The sequence below is a fragment of the Chlamydotis macqueenii genome, chromosome 3, assembly GCF_036417535.1.
Source record: "Chlamydotis macqueenii isolate bChlMac1 chromosome 3, bChlMac1.mat, whole genome shotgun sequence".
NCBI lineage: Eukaryota > Metazoa > Chordata > Aves > Otidiformes > Otididae > Chlamydotis > Chlamydotis macqueenii.
Genome location: NC_141558.1, coordinates 60402736 through 60428908, shown reverse-complemented (window position 1 = coordinate 60428908; position 26173 = coordinate 60402736). Strand labels below are relative to the sequence as shown.

The window sequence follows — 26173 nt, the reverse complement described above, 5'->3', positions numbered from 1 at the left end:
GGAGGCGCAGGCCTCATGGGCCTTGCAGGCCTCACCCTCTGGCCTCCCGCCTGGTGGCTGCCCGGGCCCAACTCAGCCCGCCCCGGCTGCAAGAAGTGGAGAGGAGATGAGATGTGAATGAGATGTAAAAAGATCCTAAGAGACATCTGCCAGCCTGTTGTGAAGAATTTTTCTTCTGAGAGGAATGGCTGCAGATGCCAAGGTCAGTGAAGAAGGAGGGGGAGGAGTAATGCGGCTCTTGGCCAAGATTCCCCTGCAGCCTGTGATGATGACCATGGTGGAGCAGGTTGTCCCCCTGCAGCCCATGGAGGTCCACGGAGGAGCAGAGATCCACCTGCAGCCCGGGGAGGACCCCACATCAGGGCATGAAGGAGGCTGTGGCCTGTGGAGGGCCCACGCTGGGGCAGCTGTTCTGGAGAGACTGCACCCTGTGGAAGAGAAGACCCACACCGGAGCACTTTAATGAAGGACTGTGGCGTATGGGTGGGACCCCCCAACGGAGCAGGGGAGGAATGCGAGGAGTTCTTCCCTCGATGATGAAGCAGTGGTGTGAAACAACATGTGATGAACTAACCGCAACCCCCATTCCCTCTTCCCCCCTGTGCCACTCAGGTGGGGGGAAGGTAGTAGAGATAATGTTAAGCCCGGGAAGAGGGAGGGGTGGGGGAGAGGTTATCTTGTTCTGTGTCTCATTCTCCTGCTAGTTTTAGTAATAAATGAATAGTTTTCCCCAAGTCAAGTCTGTTTTGCCCATAATGGTGACTTTAAGGATTTTTCCCCATCCTTATCTCAAGCCGTTTTTTCTTATATTTTCTCTCCCTGTTCTCTCGGAATGTGGGGGGAGTGAGAGACAGACTGCGTAGTCTGGTCCCAATCAGGGCTGAACTACGACAACTACTTACAGTCTCACATTAGTTTCTACTACTTTTTATACTCCTCCTGAGCTGCCTGCCATAAGATACAGGAAACATGACTAAACAAGACTATGATCTGTTCTAAAATAATATTCTCATGTTCCCATAGTAGAAAAGAAAATTGTTAATTTATCTTAAAAACACAACATTAAGACATTTTGCTTCTTTATAAAGAAAAACATTTTCCTCAGACATTGTGCCACCAGCACAAGGTTATCTATGATTAAGGTCTCCATGTTAACTAGTGTTGGATACCTGGAGTACCAGGGGCACTTAGTGAACAATCCAGACCGAATGGAATTGTTATGTTTGTGAGCAGCAGGCCTCAAGGACATCACTGAAGCCGCTTGTGAGAAAGTACTGAAGCTGCCTGTAAGAAAGTACTGAAGCCACCTGTGAGAAAATAATGAGGCCGCCTGTGAGAAAGTAATGAAGCTTCCTGTGAGAAAGTAAACGAAGCAACCTTGAGAAGAAGGAAAACAGCTGGCATACGTGACTGGGGGCTGAACGTGAAGCAGGGTGCAGGTGGAGAGACCCGTCCGCGTGAACATAGAGACTTAACGAATCATATTTTAGCTAGGAGCGTGTGCATGATATAGTTAACCAATTAGTAGAGAGCTTGCGCATGATACGGAATTAGAAGGGCTATATTAACCGGGATGTATCAACAATAAATTGGCATTTGCTTGATGATATTGGTCATCAGCAGTGTCCGTTACTTCCACGTCAACAAACTAGAATTTACCTTTTCTTTCCACACAAACATTCAGTACCATTGTGATCAGTATACTGACATACAGTTTTAATGCAGTTGTGAAGAATCTGATTCTTAGGCACAGAATATGGAACTAGTAGTGGCATGCTTGACCTTACTTAAAGGTTCACATCACAGAAAGTACATGAAAAAAACAAAAGCTCAAGATCTCAAAATATTTGCACTGTAACCAGAAGTGAAAATGAGATCAAACTGCAATACAGCCTATACTAACATACAGGTTATGCTAATGACTTTTTTTGCTCTGATGACATGATTAAGTCTTGTAAGATAAGCAGAGACAATGAGATTTAGTTTATTTGAGCACACCGGTTTTCAGATGCTCAACTGAACTCCTAGAGCCTGTAGAGATTTTTCAGTCATTGCTTCAGTAGAATAACGAAAGAATTAAAGAATTCAGTGTCCCATAGCTAAACGTGGTATGCTTGGTTTACTGTAGTCTACCCGGCTCCACAGAGTTAAAGTGAGCCCAGACAAGGTTTACTACAGGATCCCAAGGAAGCAGGCCTCATACACATTGATGGAAGGCAATACAAATATGTGGACCCAGTATATGTTCACAGTTTACATGTCTGGGTGACATGGAAGAAAAGGCACATTGCAAAAAATTTCATATATTCTATATTCCTGTTGTTCACCTAGCACATTGTGATTTTCTATATAAGAAGGTGCAAGACTTGAATAGGAATCATCTTACCTCCATACTTTTAAATTCATTGTCATAGCCGTGGTTACCCCCATCACAATATGTGTAACTTTCATCCCTAAGGAGAAACCATCATATAGTGTAAAAAAAATGCCACAAAGAGAAGCAGTTAATAAGTCATCCTGAATCACTAGAGTCTGGATTGTGTCTTAAGAACTGACTATGGCATAATATTGTAGTACTTTTTGCTCATCCAGTGTTCCCTTTAATAAGATTTCTTTCTCCTGTAACAGAAATTGCTATGGACAGAAATAAATTATCCTAGGTAGCTACTGAGTGCACAGTCAATCAATGTTTTCAAAATAAATTGAAAAAATGGGTATTTTTTAACTGAGGCCTTCACCTAGCTACAAGTTTCAAAACAAGTGTAATCTGCCTAGGAAGAATTCCTCAGTCATATTCTGTGGTATCTGCATTTTAATTAAAAAAAAATATAATGGGAGAACTCTGCTGTTAGCCTCTGTGGAACAATTTAAATAAGATCATTATGGATCCTAAAGGGTGAAGGAGAGATGTGGATGTGTGATGTGGGTTATAGAATTAATAACATGTCAGAATAGTCTGACTTATAATGACTAACACTTGTTTTAATTTATTCGTTGCTGAGATACATGGAAAGATAAAGAGACAGTCATCCCATACTGATTCAATGCACAGTTGTCAAGAACATGTATTCTGTTTTCAGAGGCACAAGAACATTTTAGCATAGTTTAAAAAAGGGTGAATATGAGCTTTTCCAGTGAGTATTTCTTTTTTTTTTTTTTTTTTTACGTCCAGGACAATTATTTGGTTGCATTGAAACAAACAATCAAGTCATATTCTGAATGGGCATTTTCTGCTATTTGAATACTCCTGAAATTCCCAGTTGGCTCATGCTTCTCCTACTGCAACTCTGTAGCTCAGTAAATACAGCATTGCTGCTAACACCACAGGCTTAATATTGATTTTTCAAAGCCTCAGGACTAAGGCTTGTCTGAACTGCTCTTTACTTGCTTAGAGCTATTTTTTTATTGTTCAACTCTTATAGCAATCTTTTGTAATTACAAGGTGGTTATGTCTGATTTGTTATCTCATCAGCTTATCTTTGCATGGCAAAGACATAGCTTTTACACAGCAGTAACAATTAGTTATTCTGTGCAGAATGGAGACTGCAAGGCTAGAAGCAACTCACTGCTGGTCAATTAAAGAAATGAAGATCTGCAATTGAGCAAAACCAGACTTAGAGGTAGGAGAGAGAATAAACAACAAATATCTAACACGTGTAGAATGCACCATATCTAGTGAACTGAGATGTAATGTTAACTTACAGGCCAGTGAAGAGTGAGCAAGTTGTAGTGTTAGCACACATAAAGGAAGGGCTCCATTTGGATCACAGAATGAGGAAGAAGCATCAACATGCTGATGGAGGACTCATACTGCTGATTACTGGCCATATCGACACATGCATCAGAATGAAGCCATCAACCTTAGGACCCAGAAGGACTGTGGATGGGGTAACCATAACACCAGGAAAATGGCTAAATACTACCATGACTTTGTATAACAATTTAAACTGCATTATTTCTGAGACCTTTTCTGTGTAGTAGTATTCATTTCTTTATTTTTTGTTTTCTTAGTTTCTTTTTTCTGTAAAAGTTTGATGTGGAGTAATGATGATTCTTTTATTAGACTGTTAAGATTTGAATCATACTAATAATACATTTTTGGCTTTATGCATAAGGCGTGTTCTCTTTTTACACATAGTAAGATTTTAAATGTAACAAATATGGAAATGTAACAAGTCTAAAACAAAACAGGAAATGAGACACCTGTAAAGGAAATTAAAAGGATGAGAATGGGATGAAAAAGATAACAGCCACAAAAACTATGTTACCTCACAGCCAGCCACTGTCGATCCACCAAAAGATGAACTTTATCAATACGAATGTTGTTAGCATAGTGGAATCGTTTTGGCAAGTCAGGTGTCAGGTAAGGCTTGAAGTGCTGAGGGGATCTTTTGCACTGTGCAAGAGGAAACAGCCCAGTCATGAGTTTTGCTCAGTATCAGAAATAAACACATCATCCAAGATTATCACAGACATCTTAGTGACAGGAATGTAAGCACAAAGCACATTATTCACAGATGGCTTCTTGGATAACGTGCAGGTCTCATTTTTGGCCCAATTTTTACCATTTGTGGTAAAAGTACTCCTAAGGCTGAAAGACATTTAGTTACAATGTTTAGTGTATATGTCCTTACTAATGTCACTGGCAGCTTGTATGTAAGATTACACTCTACAAGAGAAAATTCCCTGGCAGTTCATTTCTGCCATCTTCCATTACTTTACCATTCAATAAATAACAAAGAAAATCAAGTATAAACAACATAGCACAGTAAAGGGTTTTAGTTGCAAGACTGAACATGTACTCTCATGCCATGTAAGTGTCCCGGGCTCAGCTGTTAGCTAAATGTGTTAGCTTTCACACTTACATTTAATGTGTTTCTATCACTGTTGTGTTAGCAGGCATGCCATGAGTTTGGCATTGAGAGCCTAATGACAACCATATGACATAGGACATACTGCAAAGATTTAACTGCATGTGGCCAGCAGGAGCCATTCCAGCTGGCTGCAAGCATCGTGGCAATGTTTCGGAAGTGTTGCTTCCGATCAGGAATCCAGCACTGGGACAACACAGAACATCTAAAATGCTGAGGGAAGAGCTGCTAGAAAGCTGGGCAAGCCAGAGAAGTGGATCTGTTTTACCACACAGGCAGTACAAACTATAGCATTCTTGCAGTCTGATCTGACATCTTCACCTCCAAGTACTAGAATTGTATACTCTGCACAGAATGACATTAACATGTGAAATGAGAGTAAGTGTGCCTGGATAGTTATGAAAGAAGCATAGTGGAATCCAGGAATATGAAAAATAAGTATTCAATGGGTTTGCTAGCCCAGGAGAGGAGATCATTCTACAAAGGATAGTCTAATTAAAGGGAAAAATAAAGGAAATCAATATATAATATGACTTTATGTGTATTGACTAGCAATTAATATACAACACACAACTCCCTTCTCTGCATCAAATTCTTGTTCTAAGAACTCGAAAGGGACAAAATTCGTAAGCTCTATGCATGAATAGAAAAGGAAAGACACCAGGCTATTACTATAAGGCAGAGATGTCACATCTCTGTAACTATTAGCAGCTGCAGTTTCAGCTGAGGATGAGAACATGCAAATTTTGCTATTCCCCTCACACCAATGCTCTTTGATATGACAGGCTCCACATCATACATTGTGGTAGGGGATATAGCACTGAGAAAGCTCCTTCTGCTGTTCCCAACCATTGATATCCTACTCACGCATCTGCTTTGGATGCTGGGGGATAAAGGATATGTTCTTAGGTATTCAGAATCAAGAAAAAATTAAACAGGAATGCTCACGGCCGTTTGAACTTCACTGGCAGGCAAAAGCTACATGTAATAGTGCACAGTTGAGTTGTTCAACAGGTCAAAGGAAGACCTCTAGTGGTAATTTATCAGAAATATACCCAGCTGAGACAGCCCAGAATTTTCCAAGTTGATTGCGTTTATTCTAAAAGTGTCAGAACATCTGTCTACTGCTTGGACTAGGGCTAGTCACAGAATAGAAAACAAACTGGAAGTGAAGAAAAAAAAGGGAAAAATATGACAATTTTCAAGCAGTTTAAACATTCAACTCACTGTAAATTATAAAAGCAAAGAAATACAAAAAGACAACTTTCCTACATGCATTTTAGTTTGTCCCACATGTATTAATGTGTATCTTGAACACTAAAAAAATAAAGGCAGCAAATTATCTATTTAAAAAAGTATAAGGAAAAGCACGCACTGTCACATCTTATCACCCATCAGTAAAAGAAATAGACTTGACCTTCCTTTGTTTAGCACTCTGTTCTGCACTCCTTTGCACCCTTCAGACCTCAGCTGTCATAGAGCGTGCCCACAAGAAGCAATGGTCTACATGGGAGAGACAGCCAAGCATGGACCTGCCCTGAAGTGCGACATCCACACAGTATGGCAGAGAGCCAAGCAGAGCTTTCAGTATGGGGCTCAGTGTGAGTGCACTATAACTAAAAGCACTGCAAGTACTTCAGTGACATGTCATAAAAGATCCTAAAAGAGCCACACTGCCTCATGACAAAGGGCCATCTTGCCTAGTACTCTCTTTCCAATCAGATCTCCAGAATTTTCAGACTCAAGATACTTAGAGAAAGTGTGTAAGAACAAGTAAAGTATTGAATGAACCTTCTTTCTTGTACCTGCTCAGTTTCCTCCAGGCTTCAGGGATTTCTTAAGTCAGAGGTTGCTTGTGGATCATGTTTAATAGCCCTTACAGGCATGTCCTCCATTAATTTGACTAAAATCCCCCCTTCCTATTTATAGGGCCTCTACAATACCCTGTGGCAATGCACTCTACAGTGCAAATCTCTATCGTGTGGAAAAGTTGCTTCAACCTAGCTTGGGTGCAGAATTTGTAGTCCAGAGCTAACATATGCCAGCTATCTAAAGCATCTCTATGTTGTATTCTGTTCTATAAAGAAGATATAACCTATTTTCTCCACGTGAAATCAGCTACTTCTTCTCTTTCAAAGTGAAGTACAGAAGTATTTTGTTTTGCTCTGAACAGAGATCCCCCATGGCAAACTTTTGTATACCATCTTTGAACAACTTCCAGAACTGCCTCCTGTGGTACACTGGAGTCAGTAAACTACTTAAACTGGCACTGTAGTCTCAATTTTTCACAAACTGTTCTTTTTTATCAGATTCCTATTAAGAGGAACTATGAGGAAAAATTATGAAAGTATTTACTTACTGTGAGGTTTTTAACAATTCCTTCTGAGTCAACTGTTAAAAAAGAAAACATGAATTAACATACATTCAAACAGCTGAAAATCCAAAGTCTCACAAGAAAAAATTCACCATGCTTTTTTACAGCAAATGTCTGTAAAATTGAATTTCTTTATTAGCCTGTGAAGATTATGGTACCCATAACTTTCCATGGGTAGGAATGTTATGTTTCCAAGGGTAACTGACGGTAAGTATGGTAGCCTGTGGAAGTACCTAGCACTTTGAGTATATAAAGACAGACTGTAGAAAACTGCCATGGTGATGACTGCCTACATCTAAAGCTGACACATCATCAGAACCAAATTTTCTTCTCCTCCCTAACCTCTGTTTGAAGTATAACCTTTTTTACATTGAACTGGACCTGGAGCATTTGTCTTGTATTCCACTTCCAGCAGCAGTCACAAGGAAAAATGCAGTCTGTCTTAGTACTTTCACCTTCCGTATTTTCAAAGAGTGACTTTAACCTTTTGAGATTAGCTTTCTAAAAAACAAATCTGAGCACTTTACAGACTGAAAACTCCTTCAGAAAGAGTAAGACCATGAGAAGAAATGAGCCAACAATTATATTGAGATTAAGACACATACAAAATATCATTATTCTCTCCTCTGATTGTTAACCTGCTCTTGTCTGACTTGAACTGTCTTCTACTTAACCCAAGGAAAGTCTGCTTTACGTTGTATAACTATTGTGCCTACAAATATAAATGCAATTAGAAACAGATAAATAAGAAGTACAATGGGATCCCAGCTCTTATTTGAGATCTGCAAGAATTATGCCTTTCAGAATACTTTATGAATTCCATAAACTCACTAAACAGAGTATTTCCATGGTTTTACCTCTCTGCATGCTTTTCTCTCACACAGAAAGTTTTGGGATTTTTTTTTTTCCAGTCTGATAGCACGGTATCTATTCCAAGTCAGAGTTAGCTCACATTGTTTCAGTTTTGTGGGTTTTTGTGAAATAGCTAAAGGGTTCAACCAAGGCTTAGATCCCACTGTGCTAAGATTCAGATTTCGTAACTTTGTACGTGCAGTTAGAAATAGTCACTGCTTCAAAAGGACTGACTGCCAATGTTGCACAAGAAATTTATGGAGAGCAATGCACTTATGAAAGACCTGAAGTTTCAGTTCAAAACAATAAAACTCTCTTTACCTTATTTTTCCACATGCCAATAAAATGCAAATCAGAGTCTTCAACAAGCTTTTCTAACCTTCAATTTCATCTAAACAGGTTGTTTTTGCAAAAAAAAAAAAAAAAAAAAAAAAAAAAACAAAACCAAACCAAACAACTTCCAAAGCCAGGTTAAGTGAAACAGAAAGCTGTTCACTCTGCTGATTACTACTCATCATCCATTTTCCCTATTTCTTTCTTTATTTCCCGTTATATTGACTGTGCAGTCCCAGGATTTGTCCACACTTACAGGTAAAATAGTCATTTGGAACATTTCTTGCTCGAATGCGACCTGCAGGCCCAGCATATATGTAGAAATCAATCTGTTCGAAGTAATTAGTCATATATTCTAACTGTCTGCAGTAGGTCATCTCCATCCCTACAAGACAATATAGAAACAGTTATTTTTATGTACAATATATGGCAAGGAAGATAAAGTGAATTATAAAATAAATTAAAACTAGTAGACACATATATTACACAGAGGAAGAATATGTCTCAGTAAAATTTAGATTAAAAAAAGAACTATATACATTACCATGATCAGCTAAAACAATGAGGTTTACACATTTGTGCAGGTTTCTTTGTTTAAGTCCATCCATTAGCATCCCCAAGGCTTGATCTGCTAGCTGTAAGGCTTTGATTACCTGTAAGATAAACCAGCTTAATTACAAATTTTCATTCTGATTTCAATTCTCACTTAGATGTAATCAAAGTCTGAAAAAGTGAGCTTTTCTGTCAGTTTTCAGGTTCTTAATGTTGCTTCTTTTCTTTTTACATCACCACTAGAGTATGAATGTGCAGAATTGCACTACTCTACCACAGAATATGCAACTTAAAAAAAGATTCACAATTAATCTTTTTCTATTACCTTAGAAAAATTGAGCTTTAACATGTTTACTGAAAGAAAAAAATGAACCCGTTCAGATCAAATCTGTTCCTCACTCCGAAATTTACATAAAATATCAGATTTATAACACTAAATACAATTTTTCTTCTAGTATGAAGATGTTGTATTAACAATAAGCGGTGTTCCAAAAATATTTACACACATGTATTATCTATAAGACTAGTACAGCATCCAGGAAAGTATGGTGCCCTTCTCCCATATATACAGTCTCTTTAAACTTCCTACATAAAAACACTGACCACCACTGAAGTGGTCTGGGAGAAATCCAGCACAACACACCCTGCAGCCATTCACAGAGGATGGCTCTTCCCTAGTTGGTGCAGCTGACTTACAGTTCTTCCTGTAAGTCCTACAGTAAGGACTTCGTCTTGTCTAGGACTCCTCTTATGAGCACTTGCACCCTTCTTCTTCCTCTAACTCTGCTTTATTCTCTTGAATGTCTTGCATGCATTGATAACATACACAATTACATATACAGTAATGGGTTTTAAAGCACTTTATGTGCAAAATTGAGTTCCCTTTCCAATTAGGGAGCCTAAAACTATCCTACAAAGATGAGTTTTTCTGTCCTTGTCCACTACAACAAGGCCTTTTGCTGAAGACTATTTTCAAATATATTAAATAAGAGCATTCCAGGAAGGAGTTGATATGATTAGTCTCAAGCGCCTCAAAGACTGAACTTTTTGCCTGCACACAAGTAAAAATGTAGCATTTTTGGGTTACAAATTAACAAACATTGAAGTAGAGTGTTAGAAATAAATAAAAGACAGTTCTGAGGATATGTTAGGCCATACTCTTCCAAATATCACTTGGCAATAAAATTAAATTTCAGTGTAAATAAAACTATTAAAATTATTTCTAATAGTATGATCTGAAAATATTTTCTGCCAATCCGTTTGCTTTACAGATCTTTTGATTCATACACAGTATTGGTCTCATAACAATGGGCTCAACAACCCACAAGAGTTCTCAATAAAAACTCATAAAATAGTCACAGTAATTTTTGATCTACTATCTGTTCCAAGTTTATAAGTTGGTTAAATTCGTAGTACAACACCATTTTTATTGCAATTTAGTCTAAGAAAAACACAAAAACTACTTACACCACCACTAACTGGTCCAAATGAATGTCCAGCAGAATCCGGTTCTTCAATATATAAAGTGTAGAAATCAGGCCTTGAGTTAGAAATAAATAAGAATGGAATATTATGAGAGTTTGGAGACAGCATTTCAAAAGAATATTTAAAAAAAAAAATTAAACTTAAACCAGAATTATAAATAACTTCTTTAAACCTTAATAAAAGTCCAGACAGCAAATATAATCATTCAACTACCTCTGAGTTTCGTAATTAGGCAATATGGACTATTTGAGGTTACAATATCAGAAACAATATTCAGTGTTTTTAACTGGTATCCAGAAGTCACTCTGAAAAACTTCAAGATCTCAGACAGCAGAGCAAGCTGTTCCTTTTTGAGATGTAAGTTGAACTACCACCTAAAAGATCTTTTCCTTATTAAGCAGTGAGGCTCTACGGAGCACCTCCTAACTGCAAATATATTAGGAATTTGTTAACAAATTATCATATAAAAGATTTCACTTGTTTACATATCACAAAGTTAAGCACCACAATCAGTGCTGACATCTACTTTTCATCCTGAATTACTATCTGGAATTACTTTCTGATATTTAACCTTTCTTGTGCAGTATCTTTCATATAAAATCTTTTATCCATACACTTAGACTAGCAACGGAATGTTCCATGCTTCCTCTTCCAAGAAAATAAACACAACAGTAAAATAAAACTTATACATCTACATCTCATTCAGATATATGTGCACTATTTCTTCATTTGGATCTACAATCTTATCCTGAAAATGATTAGCTATACTTATAGAACAGGCTTAAATTCAGCAAATTACCATTTGAGATGGTGAGGAACAAACATCAAGAGAAACTTCAATTGCTAAGCATTAAAACCTTTCTAAACTATAGTCTCACAAACCAGCTGGATGTTACTAAGTGTTACCTCTCAGTTTTGGTATAATCAAGCCATTTCAATATTCCTGAAATTCTCTCTTCATATGTAACTGAACTAAAAAAAAAAAAAAAAGAAAAAAAATATTATGACGTCAACAACACTTTTCTGATAAGTCCTTCTAACTCCAAGATACAGAGAAAGTATCCACTCTCTAGTCATATAGTGAAGTCCCAGATTTGGATTTCAAGAATGATGCATCTTAACAAGGTACCAGCAATCAGTTTTATTATTCCCATTTTTGATTAAACGTAACTCACTTTTAATGGTAAATTAGACAGATCCTGATTTTGCAAACACAAACATGTGCTGTTGGCAGGAATACTCATATATTTATAATTAAACATATGCAAAAAAAAGTGATTTCAAGTTCATGACATAAATCTGAAGTACAAGTCAGAATCATTTTTATTCCTTCCGGGATGTATAAAACTTGGATTTTCAAATTTTAAAAGCAAGTAATGCCCCCATCAAAGTTTTTGTGAGGTCATGCTTTGTCTCCTATAAAGGAATTCACCTACTAATAGCTTTGATTTCCCCCAAAGTTGTGCACAAGCTTTATGTGAGTTACCTAGAGTACTCGGGTGTTTTCTGAGTACCAATCCTACACATCACTGCAAAATCTTTGTTATCTGTAGAGACTTACGGTTATATACTTGCTTTAGATTATCTTTGTAAATGTGAAGAATCATGGGAGATTTACTGAAATCATCATGAAAATTTAGAATTAACTAATATAAATGCCTTCCATAAGAAAAAATACTATGGAGGTAATTGTTATATTTTCACATGTGTAATCCATGAATTAACTAGACAGAACATAGAGAACTACGATTCAGCAGCAGCATGCACATTATCTTACATGCAAGCGAGACCAGAGGGAATTGATTTAGAGCCCATTTTCCTTCAGGAGCTTCCCTATCCAGCATCCTCTCTTCAGTTAGTATCTGCCTTCTCTAGCCTCTTGCCATGGCTTCCAAGTTTGTGTACATTATCTCACAGTATTAGGTTATCTGAAATCTTAAGTAACTCAAGTACAAGTATTTTTAAAGGGCTATCCAGTACGTGTAGATTTTATGTGGGACAATAAGGTAAATCATTGGTATAGCTTAGCAGTGGCTACTAATCAGTTATAGGACAATTTCCTAGTGGGAGATCAGTGGTTTGCAGTTGGCTGAAACTTTCAAAGCTGTCTAGGACTGCAGAATACACAGTACCCTTTGACTTTCTCATTGTGAATGCCCTAAATGGTTTTGAAAATTTCAACTACTATAGATAGTTCCATGAAAAAAACAGGATGGTGTTATACGGCAGTTATGTCTCAGACTGTTGTTTTGAAATCTTGTAGTTTAAAAATCTGATACTTCAGTTCCTTCAACTGTCATATGGCAATTTGGATTTTTGGAATAATTTACAGGAATTTACTACAAGCCACATAAAAACTTACTTGTTGTAGACATTGTACAAGGTGGGGTATGTTCCATTAATCGGAACATCAGAGCCTGGCCAAAAGAAGGTGCCTGCTTTCAAATTTTGATACATTGCTGTCAGCCAGACCTATGAGTAAAGATACAAAGAAATTATTTTATGGCATTTACACCACTGGAGGACCTCAGATCACCAAAGTAAAAATAGATCATGGGATCAGAAATATGGGCTGCAAGCATTTCTCTTTCTTCTTTCACACATCATGCAGTTGTGTAATGACCATCTCTGATTTGAAGTTTTTTTTCTATACATATATTCTAAAGAAAAATTAGTAGTACAGAAGCCAGGGTGTTGCAATTTCTTGGGTATTCTCAGCATAGAAGAAAAAATCATATAGGTATTTCCATAATTGGCAACAGGTAGTGAACCTTTTTCTTGTGGCAAATGCCAGTGGAATGGATCATAAAGATAGAAGAATGATTCAAAGCTGCATCAGGGATGTTCAGACTTGACATTAGGAAACATTTCTTTGCAGAGAGGGTGGTCAAACACTGAAACAGGCTTCCTAAAGAGACAGTTGATGCCCCAAGTCTGCCAGTGTTTAAGAGGCACTTGGACAATGCCCTTAGCAACACGCTTTAACTTTTGTCAGCCCTGAATTGTTCAGGCAGTTGGACTAGATGATCATTGGACCTCCCTTCCAACTGAAATATTTTATTCTATTCTACTCTAAGATATGGATTCTAGTTATATGACTTTATTATAAGAGGGCACATTTCTATTCATCTTAAAGACTGCAACTGTGGTTCTGTTTCAAACCTGGAATCCTTCATGAAAAGAATAGCGACAAAACCTGGGTACTTGAGTATACTATAAACATGACTACACAGACATATATCTACACACACAAACACATAAATGTTATTAAGTAATTATACTATATACTGCATGGACATTTTTTATATTTTTGTACTGTTATTTACAGCTTGGTATTTCTAATAAATGTATAATATTAATAATTACTCATAACCATAGGTACAATCAGGGAGGGAGTTTTTTATTAAATGTCCCATATGTTATATATAAAGTGTCCATTTTGTTGAAAATAAGGCTCTTTGCTATTCTCTTCCTTGTTATTATATGCTTGGACTTTGGAAGTGTATTTATAAATTGATATAATTTGGAAGTATTTCATTTGTAGCTAGTTGTCAAAAGACAAACAAAAAAAAATACCCCACAACAAAAGCACATCAAAAATTTACCATGGCTTCCTGTGGTAAGAGAGCCATTCCAAGACTAGCCAAAGTATGTAAGTCATCTTTACTAATTGCCACATTAGGTGAAATTTAGAAGTCTCACAATTAACATTTTAAGAGTTCTTTTACTTTCACAAAAAGCAAACTGTTTTGTAGGCAGGCTATAACATGAAGCCTACAGGATATTTAGCACGTACTGCAAATATATCACACAGCTTTGCATTTTATTATCTTTTTGTTTTGTTTTATAATATGGCACATGAGCCACTCTAGATATAAAGGAATATAATGATGAGAAATAAACCTACTGGCTGCCCCTTCCACCATGAAGGTTTGAATTTTTCCGTCCCCGAAAGCGAGAAATGTGCATTCAAGTCTACATCATACATGTTGTTATCAATAATACCATGAGATTCTGGATACAATCCCTGCAAAATGAAAATAAACAAAAAAAAATCCTGATTAATCTTGAAATCAAACGGAGCCTAAACTATGTTGTAATGCTGGCTGTTGCAGTGTTGTAATTATCTTTAGGGCTGTTCTAGCACAGAAACAGAACACGCTTTCCTAACTCACACAGATCACCAGATTCCTGCCAATTAATTCAGCGTGCCTGTCAAGTTCCCTCGAGTTTCCCTGTTTTCTCCCTAGCCCAGTTAAAACCTGATAAAGTTATAAAGTACCATACATGTCATGTGGCTGTGTATCAGCTGCCAAACCTATCCTAACACACACCCTCATCAAACGGCATACCCAATTAGACTGACAAAGATCAGGAATAACCGGTTCACAGGCCAGAATCAGACAGCATACACATATGGCCACATAGATCATGCCTGCAGGTACTGTCTCAGCATCTCTCTGTCTTTTACTCCTCTAGCTTCAGTTCCCATGTCCCACAAAAAGACTGGCACCACAAAATCCTTTCTATGTTGTCCAGATAATAAAAAAGAAAAATAGCAAATTCTCACTTACTGTAACAATAGTATAGTGGTTTGGAAAGGTTTTTGTGGGGTAAACAGCTCTCATGTATTTTGAATGTGTGCCACATGTTTCTGCAACAGATCATGGAAGCAATATAAATTTGGTTATAATTTTTTTAAATTGAAAACTAACAGTCTTAAAAACAAACAAACAAACAAACAAAAAAAAATCACCACAATCAGTGGCTGTGGTATTAGAGGGGAAATGTGACTCCAAATTAAGATGCATACATTCTGGTGTCTCCCTGTAAGCTAGGCCTACCATCTTGTTGCAGTCAATGGACCCTGGACACTCAATTCAGCTACCTAAAGCCTAGACGCCTAAGGCCATTTGAGACATCTTTAGTGATGCTCTAGTGATCCTGCCTGGCCTTCACATGCTGCTCCTACATCCTGTTTGCCAACAAAACGAGCGTCTCAGATACTTCTGAGACCCAAAATGGCACTAGACATATATGTTTAACGATGAGACTGAAGCCTCAGGTCAGCCCAGGCAAGACATTTTGCAGAGCTGTCTGGTGAGCGGGAAGGGAAGGACTCAGTTGCTTAAGCACTGGAGCCTGGTGCCATTTGAGATACTCTCAGATATTCAAGATATTTGCATGAAAGTTGGCAATTTTGATGCAAGATCTCTGGGAGACTTGTGTCCTCCTGACACAGCTGCTGAGGGCCACCTAGGATATGCCACAGCCCTCTGAAGTATACTAGAAACACAGGTAAAGGCAACAATTTGTCCTGTGGCACCCTCTGTCTGTTAGTTGAGCTGACTTGGTCTCTGGGCTCTTGCACTGTGCTGTACAGACTGGACTAACCATAAATGCACTGACTACAGTGAGCATGTAGACATCTCACATGCAGACACCTCCAAGAACATATCCAAATGTAGGAGTCCAGCTCTGGAGTGAATCCTATCTCAGGTGTCTTACCTTTATCTCCAAACATTGTGTCACTTTTCAGCAATCTAAGGCAGTTACCACACCTGACATCTGTAATATCTAAATCCACTGTAGTATCCAATTTATTTACCCACAAAACAAAGGTATGAAAACTGGAAGATGCCAAAATACCATTTTAAAAAAATTTAACTCATGTGGAGAAACAGTTCTGGGTTAAGCTGTAGTCAAATGATTATCAAACACTTTTTATTCTTTCACATACAGCATTTCAGTCAAAGAACAGAAACCAATTTTAACTGAACAATCTCAACTAAACAATGACAGGTGAAATTATTCAGCAAAACTGTTCCAGTGTGGTACAGAAAAAAAAAAAAAGGCTTAAAAAGTGTTCAAAGAAGGGCTGAATAATTGACAAATACATGAGAAAATCAGCATAATTTTTAATGGACTTATTTTGAACGGTAAAGGAGTTATATTCATAGTGTACATATTTTATAATAACTAGCTTGATTAGCTCTACGGAAAATCCTATAATAAAGAGGAAATATTTCATGCTACAAATCAGCATTACGTTTTTTTTCTTTTGAAAGAAAAAGGAATTTCCTTTTCCTTTCCACTGTAGTTTTCTGAGAAGTAAAAGCATGAATGTGCATAAGCAATTGTTAAAATTGACCACAAAGAGGAGTAATGCTGAATTAGATCTGTTCTTGTTTGAAAGAATTTCTTGGAAACAAAAATAGCATGGTTTGCATGCCTTTTGTCAATTTGGCATTTCCTTTTCACCTGTTTCAAAAGACTGGAACCAAACTCTGACTTCTCCATGCATGATTTCCTCACTGATTTAAATTCCTTCCAAAGTCAGAATGACATCAAAAAATAAAATATTTGCTCAAGAAGTCAGGTTTGCATACTGCTTCAAGCTCAGTCTTCTGGACACCCTCATTATCCACAAACAAGATTATTAACTATTCAGTAAAATGTAATACTTTGTAACATCCATGTGAATTTTTCAAATAAGTGCAATAGAAATAGAGAATGATATATTCAGAACAGATACAAACACAGTCAATTTAGACTATTACTGCCGAGAAGAAATTAATAACTAAGTAGACATTTTATCCAGGTACAAAGTATCCTGAGAGCTGAGCTCTAAAACACTCAGGAAATTTTAATGAAATGTACATTTATGGGTCTCACGTTTTAAAGCACTTTACAGCACAAGCTGAAGTTCTTCAACTTACTTTTTCTCCCAATATTCAGAAATACTGGGTAACAGTTAATTGAACCTTACTGCAATCATATCAATATATTAAATTATACCAATATGTAAATTACATTGCATTTAAGTCTGATGTACTTTAAAATATGCAGCTGCTCTTTAATATCTTAAAATATCTAACTTGAAAATGTGCATCTTTGAGGAAAATTTCCCAATAACCTAATACAAATTCTTTTCATATTGTAGTTTAATGATGATCTCTTTATCAGCTAGAATTTTTCAATGGGGTACAGAGGATGTAGGAAATCCTTCTCCGGAACTTTTTTTTCAGTTTTAAACTGTATCTGAATGTATAATTCAAACTATTTGTTTAATAAAAAGCTGCTGTTAAAAAAAAAAGTCATGTTTGCTGTGTACTCAAATACAAGAATTAATGTAGAACATATAATAATGAAAATATACAACTGATGAGGGACATCTGATCTGTGATTTTCTTTTTGCTGAGCAACACATACGCATGACAGCAGCAAAAGAGAGGTTGCATGCAGACTTTTAAAGAAAATAATCTAAGCACTCTTGGTAACTTACTGAGTTTTTCAATATTTGGCAGCAAAGAACTCCAAGTTTGCAAGTATTCTGCTCTAAACCCATCCATTGAAAAAAGGATAAGTGGTGGCAGATCAAACCTGCAAGAAAATACAAGTTTGTCATTGTAAAGGAGCTTGGAGACTTCGTGACTTATTAAGATCTTTAACAATATAAATTCTGCTTTTAATAGTAGGATCCAGAATTTCCATGTACTTTCCAGAATTAATATCACAGTGTGAGATAAACAAATTGTTCAATTCTGAAAGGAAATACACAATCTTCCTGGAAAAAAAAAACAAAAAAAAAAAAAACAAAAAAAACCCAACAACAACAACAAAAAAACACATTAGAGGAATAAAATACAAGCTACTCAGCCTATACAGAACCTAGAAAAAGAAACTGAGTTTTGTTAATCTTTTCATTACAAATGTTTAATTACAAATACAAATAAATACAAATTTGGATGCTGCAGACTAGCATCCAAATACAAGCCCAGAGTACAGAACAGCCAAAGTACCTCTGTACAGAGTAATGGGTTGAATTCTGGCTCTTGTCTTTTAATGTATCTTAAAAAATCTTTTAGGGCAGCTGCACAAGGACTGTAAAAGTACAGCAATCACCCAGCAAGCAGTTAAGGTCAATTGCCCTCAGTGCTTGTGGATTATCTCTTTCAAGCTTCTCAGCCCTCATGGACGTGGAGGACACTTCTTTGCCTCGAGGCCCCTGACAAACTGAACTCAAAGCTACAAAAGGAATGCTAATGTGCTAATGTAAGACTTTATGTAAAGAAACAAGGATAAAAGCCTCAGATCTGAGTTCATAGAGTAGATGTGATAAATTAGGCACAAACTGCAGCTGATCTCTAGAATAGTGTTTAAATTCCTGTTATAAAAATTCCAACTATGAGCTGCCAGCTGCGCAAATAAACTTCAAAGTTATTAAACATGCTTTCTCTTAACCAACTTAAAAAGACTCCTGAAGAAACATCCATTAGCAGTTATAAAGTGCTGGTGCTACAGCACCCCTTTTCCTAACAACAAGTGACAAAATCAGTAGGATCAAGTAATCTAGTTCTGCAAATGCAGTCCTTTTGTTAACCATCATTATGCATTCCGCAGTCTCCTTAAAAACATACAAACATAAAAATTGCAAATATACAATTAAATTTAAAATGTAGTTTGAAGCAGATTTCACTGCATGTAGTAGCTAATAAAATCCTGACTATTTGTGATTTATACGAATGGTTCACTACATAAGCCTGAAAACTCTTGGGGAGAAAATTGTTCATAAAATACAGTTACTGATAACTGACTCCAAGCTATTTTTTGGAGTAGTACTGTGAGTGATAACTATTAAAAAGAAGTTATGTATTCACATCAGGCAGTAATCACTATCCCAGTTTGTTTCTCATTCACAGTGGTCTTTCCAAAACACAGAAGTACACTGGCATCAACAATTTGTACAAAAACAGTTTGTATAAAACACCTTCCTGATTTGAATCTGAAATTAAATGGAGCTTTATATAGCAATGCTGATTACAGCACTTAAAGAAGCCCTCCTCCACTAGTTTCCAAGCTTTAGTTTATGAAACTGTGTTAACTCAGCAAGTTATTTGTTAACCTAAAATGTATATTTTTATACCTATGTCGGGAAGCGCATGCAGGAACCCATGAAGAGGCCACAATACTAAAGGTATTATTGTTACAATTAAACTAAATTGGCAGTAAAATAAACAGAATAATGGAGAATATCACAAATACTATAACTGAATCAGAAAATAATCCATTTTTCTTTGAGAAACCTTTAAACTGTGTTTCTGCCCAGCCTCTACCTATGATTCTACAATACTGCACAAATAGCAAAATATCTACAGGTGGATATCGGAATTACCATGTTTCAGCATTTGTACACATACAGCTACTTTCATAGCTTCCTTTTTAACACACCTTTCTTCCTGTAGATAATAAAAGTAAAAAAAAACCACTGTGACTTAGCTAAAGAATTGCAATCACAGATTCTAACAGTTATTACAGCTTGCATAAGGTGATTTATCAGAATTATCACAGATACAATATGGTTACATAAAATGGACTATAAACAATTTGTGACAGATGAACCTTAAGATAACTCTAACAGTTTTTCCAGATCTTTGCATATTGACTTTCTATCTGGATTTGAACTCCTGTACTCTGCTCTAAACTGTAAATGATAAATGAATGTGCAGCAAAATGACAAAGGTTTTTGAAAGAAAAAAAAACATTGCTAGCCACAAACTGCTGCTATAGAATATTCCTCAGGGCACAAACCTTATTTTCAGTAAATAGAAAAACCTCACGAAGACCTGCTTCAGGCCATTGGAGTATTTTTGACCACCAAAATGATTTTATTCGCTAAGATTAAGAAATCATTTTACCCTACCCAGCTGGACACTGAGGAGTTTCAAGTGATACACATGGTTCTTCTGCCCAAGGTATTTCACCTAAAAGGACAAAAGTAAATATGGAGTCAGCATTAAAAAAACCCCACACAAACAACAAAGAAGTTTCCTGGTTGATCTTATTAGAGCTCTTCCTGATACTTTTTCTGCTTTAATACATTTAATAGTAATGTAGGGCTAAAGATACCTTTAGAAGTCATTTAGTGCAACCTATTAGGCCCTCAAACTCTGAAAGGGCTAATGCTTACAAATGTAAGTTGAAAGCAAAACACATATCCTACACAGACAAGCAAACAAACAAAATGGAGAATAAATAACCATGAAAGCTTAGCCTAAGTTTTACCTGGTTTTAAATGGAAAAGATTTAAACTGTATTCTATCCACGCTGGATTATTGCCTTATTTTTTTGCAGATACCACTTACACATTTAGAGATGATTGCCAGGGCTCCCTTTATCCTTTTTCCTTCTTTTTTTTTTTTTTTTCCCTGTGAAAAGCCCAATCTCCTTCAGCCTTTCCTTGCTGACTATGGCTTCCAAATTTCAAGTAATTCTTTCTGTTGTCCTTTGAATATTCTCCACCTGCCTCACAGCTATACTCATTTATAATAATGTTTGCTCATCTCTTTGGAAGAAATAAAGGAGGTCAATAACAGAAAAAAGAAGGAAAGCATCCAAGAAAGGAAAAAAAATATAAAGAGAAGAACTAGTGGCTGTTGTAGTTCTTGGCTTACCACAGAAAGCTTCTCTCTCAGAAAGCAACCAAAGGCAGAGATAGATAGTGACCTTAACTAGGTCAATCTAGCACCTAGTCAAAGTCTTGACTGCTTTTAGCTTTAATTTACATTTAGGTGACAAATATAATTTTGCAGGAGTTGCTTTAAATCTCTGCCAGTTCACAATATAAAGGAATTCTGATAACAGATATAATGTTTTATGTCACCAGTATACTCCTCAGGTATCATTTCTGTAATCTGATTTTACCAGTGCTATTTATGTGTTTATCCAGAGTCTGTATGAAACAATCATCCATGAACAAAAATATTCCGAAATAAGTAAAACATAAGAAACCAAATCTGAAAATTAATTTCTAATAAAAAGCATGGGAAGGTTTTAATTAAAGAAGATTACTACAACATGTACTTTGGATTGCATGAAGTTTGAAGCACGAATCATGTCTCCACCTATTTTTGAAAAAAAAAAATAGGAGAAACAACCCAAAAAACCCACATTGAGTATACTACTGCAATATTCAAAACATTATATCTTTTTTATGAATGATACACATTCACATTGTTCTCCAGAAATCATATTTTTCCCAGTTAAAACTACAAAAAAGCTTTTCATTTTCTGAAAGGTCACTGTAAGACTTTAATATTGAGAAGCAAATGCATCTACCTTTATATTTGCCATGTTTGCCATGCCCCATCTATTTATTTCACAGGACAATTTATATATAAATCTTTTTAACTTTTGATTTACCTTTGCAAACACTGTTGTAGTTCACACAACAGTCTTTTTTCTGCAAGCAGTCATCAGAACAAGAACAGTAACTTCCAGGTATCCGTGTCTCACCACAACGGAAATTAGTGCACCTCCAAGATCGGGCTGAAAATTGGAAGAAAAATATTATGATTCAGTTCAGAGAACCTTATCTAAACTCCTTTGTGTGTCTCTAATTTCCTTTGTGTGGAAATCCCCTAAACAGGTATAGGAAAAAAAAAACAACACCACAGTTTTTGTTAAACTAATTTATATGTCCTGCTTGGCTTGCTTTAGAAGTTTTATCTGAAAGGAAAATTCAAGATTTTGTTTAACACATAAAGCCTATTTCTGCGGCCATTGAACAGTAGCAAAGAGTCATAGAATAATTTATTTTACAAATATGTCCCCAAAGTCACCCTGTTCAATGCCTTCCCCCCTTCCAGGAAGATCTAAAAAAAACCCAATCAAACCCAAATTTCTCCTACAGAAGAGAAAGAGAGGGAAACTGATCTTTTTCCTGCTCTTTCACGTCATTCCCAGCAGATAGCAAAACATGAGAAGTAAGGGCTGAAGAGGGCAGAAAAAGCGATAAGGATGAAGAAACATCCGAGCAGCTGCCAGGAGAGCAGAGAGAGTAACTAGAGAGGAATCTGGCCTCGATGCAGAGCCAGGCTGGTCCCCTGGCAGATGAGTGCACTCCTCTGACCCCAGGCCCCTGCTGAGGGCTGCATGAGGCTGAGAGTGCACCTGGTCGGGAAACACTCGTTCATTTTTGAAAGCGCAAGAGGTGCCAGCACAGTGGCATCATTTCAGGGCCCCGGTGAAAGATAACCTACAATTTCCACTCACAGTCATCCACAGCTTTATCTGGGCTGAGCAACACGCCCTGCAAATGCTTTGGTTATCCCTGGGGGACAAAAATACAGGGATCTGACTTGAGAAAGATGCAGGGAGATTTTGTGTCATGCCAAGTCACCAAGTTTTGGCTCTCTAGCCATGTGAGTGCAGCAGCAACTCAACACCACCACATCCTTCCCTCCCTGAGGGATGTGATAAAACTTCCATATATCTGCATAAATAAGAGAATTTATCCTTTTCCTATTACTGAACGTGAAAAAAACAAACACAAAATAAAGTGAAAAATGGTGTGCACTGCCTGTAACGGAACATACTTGGCTCCAAGCAGGTGTCCTCATAGTCCCAGCAGCAATCCTGACGCTCCTTGCAGCCGCTGTCGCACCGGCAGCCGGGCACCTCCTTCCTGCGCAGCTCATTGCACTTGTGCCTGCAGCTGACTGTAAGGAGAAGGCAGCGATTCTGAGTGCTCAGATAACCCTGTTCCAGACGGGTCAGTTAAATGGATCACAAATACAGGCTGTGGGGAGAAATCTGCTGAATAATTTCCCAAATCCGTTTCCCGAGTCATATTCCAATGCGGTCATTAGGACAAGGGTCAGCAAGGCAGAACGAAAGCTGTAGGAAGTCCTCTGGACATCAAGGGTCCTGGTGGCTGTTTCAGCCATGCTTGCCCAGAGCCTGTGGCCAGGCTGCTTCTGTAGCAGGTCACCCCAGGAGACAATGCCCACCTGTTCCACCCTCCTAGCATGAGAAGGGAGAAACTGGTGTTCCCCCTACTCATTTCTGGCTCTGGGATGCAAGAAGAAGAGCAACTCCCACATTGGGTCTTCCCTAATGTACCTGCCAGGGAGCTGTGTGGGATGGGGGCGCCCTCAGGGGCAGGCACCCAGAGCCATGGGGGATCCCCGGAGCCAGCTATGGAGGGCCTGGCAGCCAGGGCCTGTCCCATCGCCCCGGACAAGAGCAGGACAGCTGGAGGGGCACCAAGGCAGCCCACCCCAGGCATTGGGCACCTCCCTGGGGATAGGAACAGGCCAAGGCCAGGCTGTTGGCCTGTGAGTGGGCCTGGCTCAGCACGGCCCATGGCTGTGCAAGGCAAAGTTGCCAGCAGCTGGAGAGCAGCCCTGCTGCAGTTTCACTGAGGCAGGGGCTGATGGCACTGCGGGGCTGAAATGGGGTCCACGGCTGAGGGCAGGGTGGGGCCAGCCCCAGGGGCCTGGGGAGGGCCTGTAAAGCTTATCAGTGCACTCAGGACTCTGACCATACCTCTCTCACTTAATTGTTACAACATCCCTTAAAAATCCGCAGGGTTGGTTGTTTTGATGGAAAGAAAGAAAAGGGTCCAAATGAGGGGCTTCGTGTTGGAAGTGCAGACATGCAGTTCGTCACTTCAGCTCTGCCACGTTCATGCAGGGAGAAGGGAGAGCTCTGGCTCTCCCAAGGACAGCTGAGGACAACCCCAAATCTCCAAATGTCGCCCACAGCTTCACACTAGCCAGGGCAAGCCTTGTGTCTGCGTTCTCTGTACTGCAGAAATACTGCTTGAGCCATTCTGAGTACTTGCATTTCCAGTTCTTGTCCACTTACACTGTGATAGGTATAACTATTGAGATTTGCTGGTGCAATCCTATTATAATTGCCAAAAGGTTCATGCTTTTGCAGGGTGCACTGCCTACAAAATTCAGGCTTTAATATCCACTCTGTAGAAACCATGTGGAGCTAAAATGATTTTTTTTTCAAGCCAGCCAGCTTGTTTCATATGTGGAAAATTCTCATGTTGTACCTTGAGCTTTAAGTGCTTACATCAACAACTACTGTTCAATGCAAGAAAACTTTGCAAATAATTAGAATAACAAACAATATATGTGATGAACATAAATAGATCTGTCAAAAGTAGAGATGGAAAGAAGTAATTGAAGGTAAAGTGTTTTATGACTGGAGTCTGTTCTGTCAAGAAAGAGCTATGATTTTTCACACATGTACACAAATATGTAAATAGTTTTTTCTGTGCTTTTTTGTCTGAAGTTTAGAATATTTCATTTAATTTTTCCTCTATTCATTGGCTTTTGTACAACTCAAAGTTGCTCAGACAATCTACCTGATTTAAAATTATATAGAATACAGCATGGTGAGTCTAAGCCAGAAAAAATATAAACCTTTTCCTCTGTTTGTAATAGGACTGTTCGTACCCCTTATAATTTGCAACCTATGTTTCTAATTTCTTTACAATATTTACATAACTATGCAGGGTCAGGAATTTAGCATTTAATTAACTTTTTTTTTTTTAATAGTCACCACAATTACAGGAGGTACAAGGAAATTTACCTTGAGCATATAAACAGAATCAATGGTACTATCATCAAATGTAAACTCTGTGCCAATTTTTAAACATACAGAATGACAGGTCCTCCTGACTCCTTTCCAAGCTCCTTCTCCCTCTGAGATCACAAGCCCCCAGCACCCATCTCCACCACAACTCCCTTTGCTCCTGAACCCCAACAGTCTTTCCCACTGCCCTCATAGCCAATGCAACTCCACAAAGACACATGCTGCTCAGGGCTGAGACTTCCCCTCCCACTCCACAGTGTAATATCATGTGTTGCTAATTGTCCTTCCCAGGTAGTTCTGGTTGCCAAAGTAGCAAATAAAATTAGTCAGTCCCTGTTTAGGGTTGTTCTGTAACACCTGCAGTCAGAGGCACCAAAAATGCTAACATGCTGATTTGGTACCATCTTTCCCTTATTACAACTATGACCAAGTTCCTCAGGTAAACGTCAGTGAAGACTAAAGCTCTGGGTATCTACATATCTTACACAGAAATTTGTAATAGAACATACATGTAACAGAACATACATGTCATCGAAAAGCAATTACAGTTCCATCTCATCCTATTTGCTAGGCCCATGGTATTGAAAGATGTCAGAAGGAGCTAAGACTTGATTAATAACTAAGTAAACAAGTCAAATATGTGTTGATCAGGAATGAGAAAGATACTGTGCTTCCTTGACCTTCTCCAGTATGAGATTACTATTTGTTTTGATTCTAAAGGAAGTGTTTTATTTAATTCACCATGTGACGTGTTTGTTCTCATCTGGCTTGACCTCCTGACATCAAAATGCTACTTTGTTTTTCTAACCAAAAAATAACATGCCACCAAATCAAAGCATTATCCCCTTTTTACCATAGCTTTACAGAAATTAAAGTTTTCAGAGAAAATTCGTAATCTGTTTTAACATTAGCCACCTGAACTATGCCAAAGGTACCCAAAACATGAGTCCCAAAGATGGTCCAATGATATCTCTTCTACAAAACATATTGCTTAAATAATTGCAAGATATTATATGTAATAAGATAACTCATATCTCAAATTTCCTAGAAGTATTATTAAAATAACATTTCCAAACCTTTGTGAAATAGGTTTAACACTTCTAGAAAGAGAAGCAAGGCACTCAGTGGTTTAGGATAGGTTTTTCAAGTACAGATTGTGCGTGTACAGTTTTTATACAATCCAACTTGAAAAATGCAAGAACTTTATTTTCACAAGTGGTAAGTGTTTGCAGAGCATTTACGCTATGCTTTAAAAGAGCCTCTGCTGAAGGACTTTACCAGATCGACCTTCAGCAGTAGTGGTAATTATGTATCA

The 26173-nt window shown here is 37.7% G+C and overlaps 1 protein-coding gene across 1 annotated transcript in view; it reads right to left on the bottom strand.

Annotated features, from left to right (window-relative positions):
• ENPP3 (ectonucleotide pyrophosphatase/phosphodiesterase 3) overlaps positions 1 to 26173 on the bottom strand; it is a 47014-nt gene that overhangs the window by 15133 nt on the left and 5708 nt on the right. Inside the window, exons 3-16 of the mRNA XM_086744840.1 lie at positions 22845 to 22967; positions 21670 to 21795; positions 20171 to 20231; positions 17753 to 17850; positions 15042 to 15121; positions 14375 to 14494; positions 12830 to 12939; positions 11374 to 11439; positions 10450 to 10522; positions 8975 to 9083; positions 8687 to 8815; positions 7231 to 7262; positions 4269 to 4396; positions 2387 to 2453 (exon numbers count right to left, since the gene is read on the bottom strand). Of these exons, the coding sequence (XP_086600966.1) occupies positions 2387 to 2453; positions 4269 to 4396; positions 7231 to 7262; positions 8687 to 8815; positions 8975 to 9083; positions 10450 to 10522; positions 11374 to 11439; positions 12830 to 12939; positions 14375 to 14494; positions 15042 to 15121; positions 17753 to 17850; positions 20171 to 20231; positions 21670 to 21795; positions 22845 to 22967 (1322 nt within the window). The remainder of the gene's footprint in view (positions 1 to 2386; positions 2454 to 4268; positions 4397 to 7230; positions 7263 to 8686; positions 8816 to 8974; positions 9084 to 10449; positions 10523 to 11373; positions 11440 to 12829; positions 12940 to 14374; positions 14495 to 15041; positions 15122 to 17752; positions 17851 to 20170; positions 20232 to 21669; positions 21796 to 22844; positions 22968 to 26173) is intronic.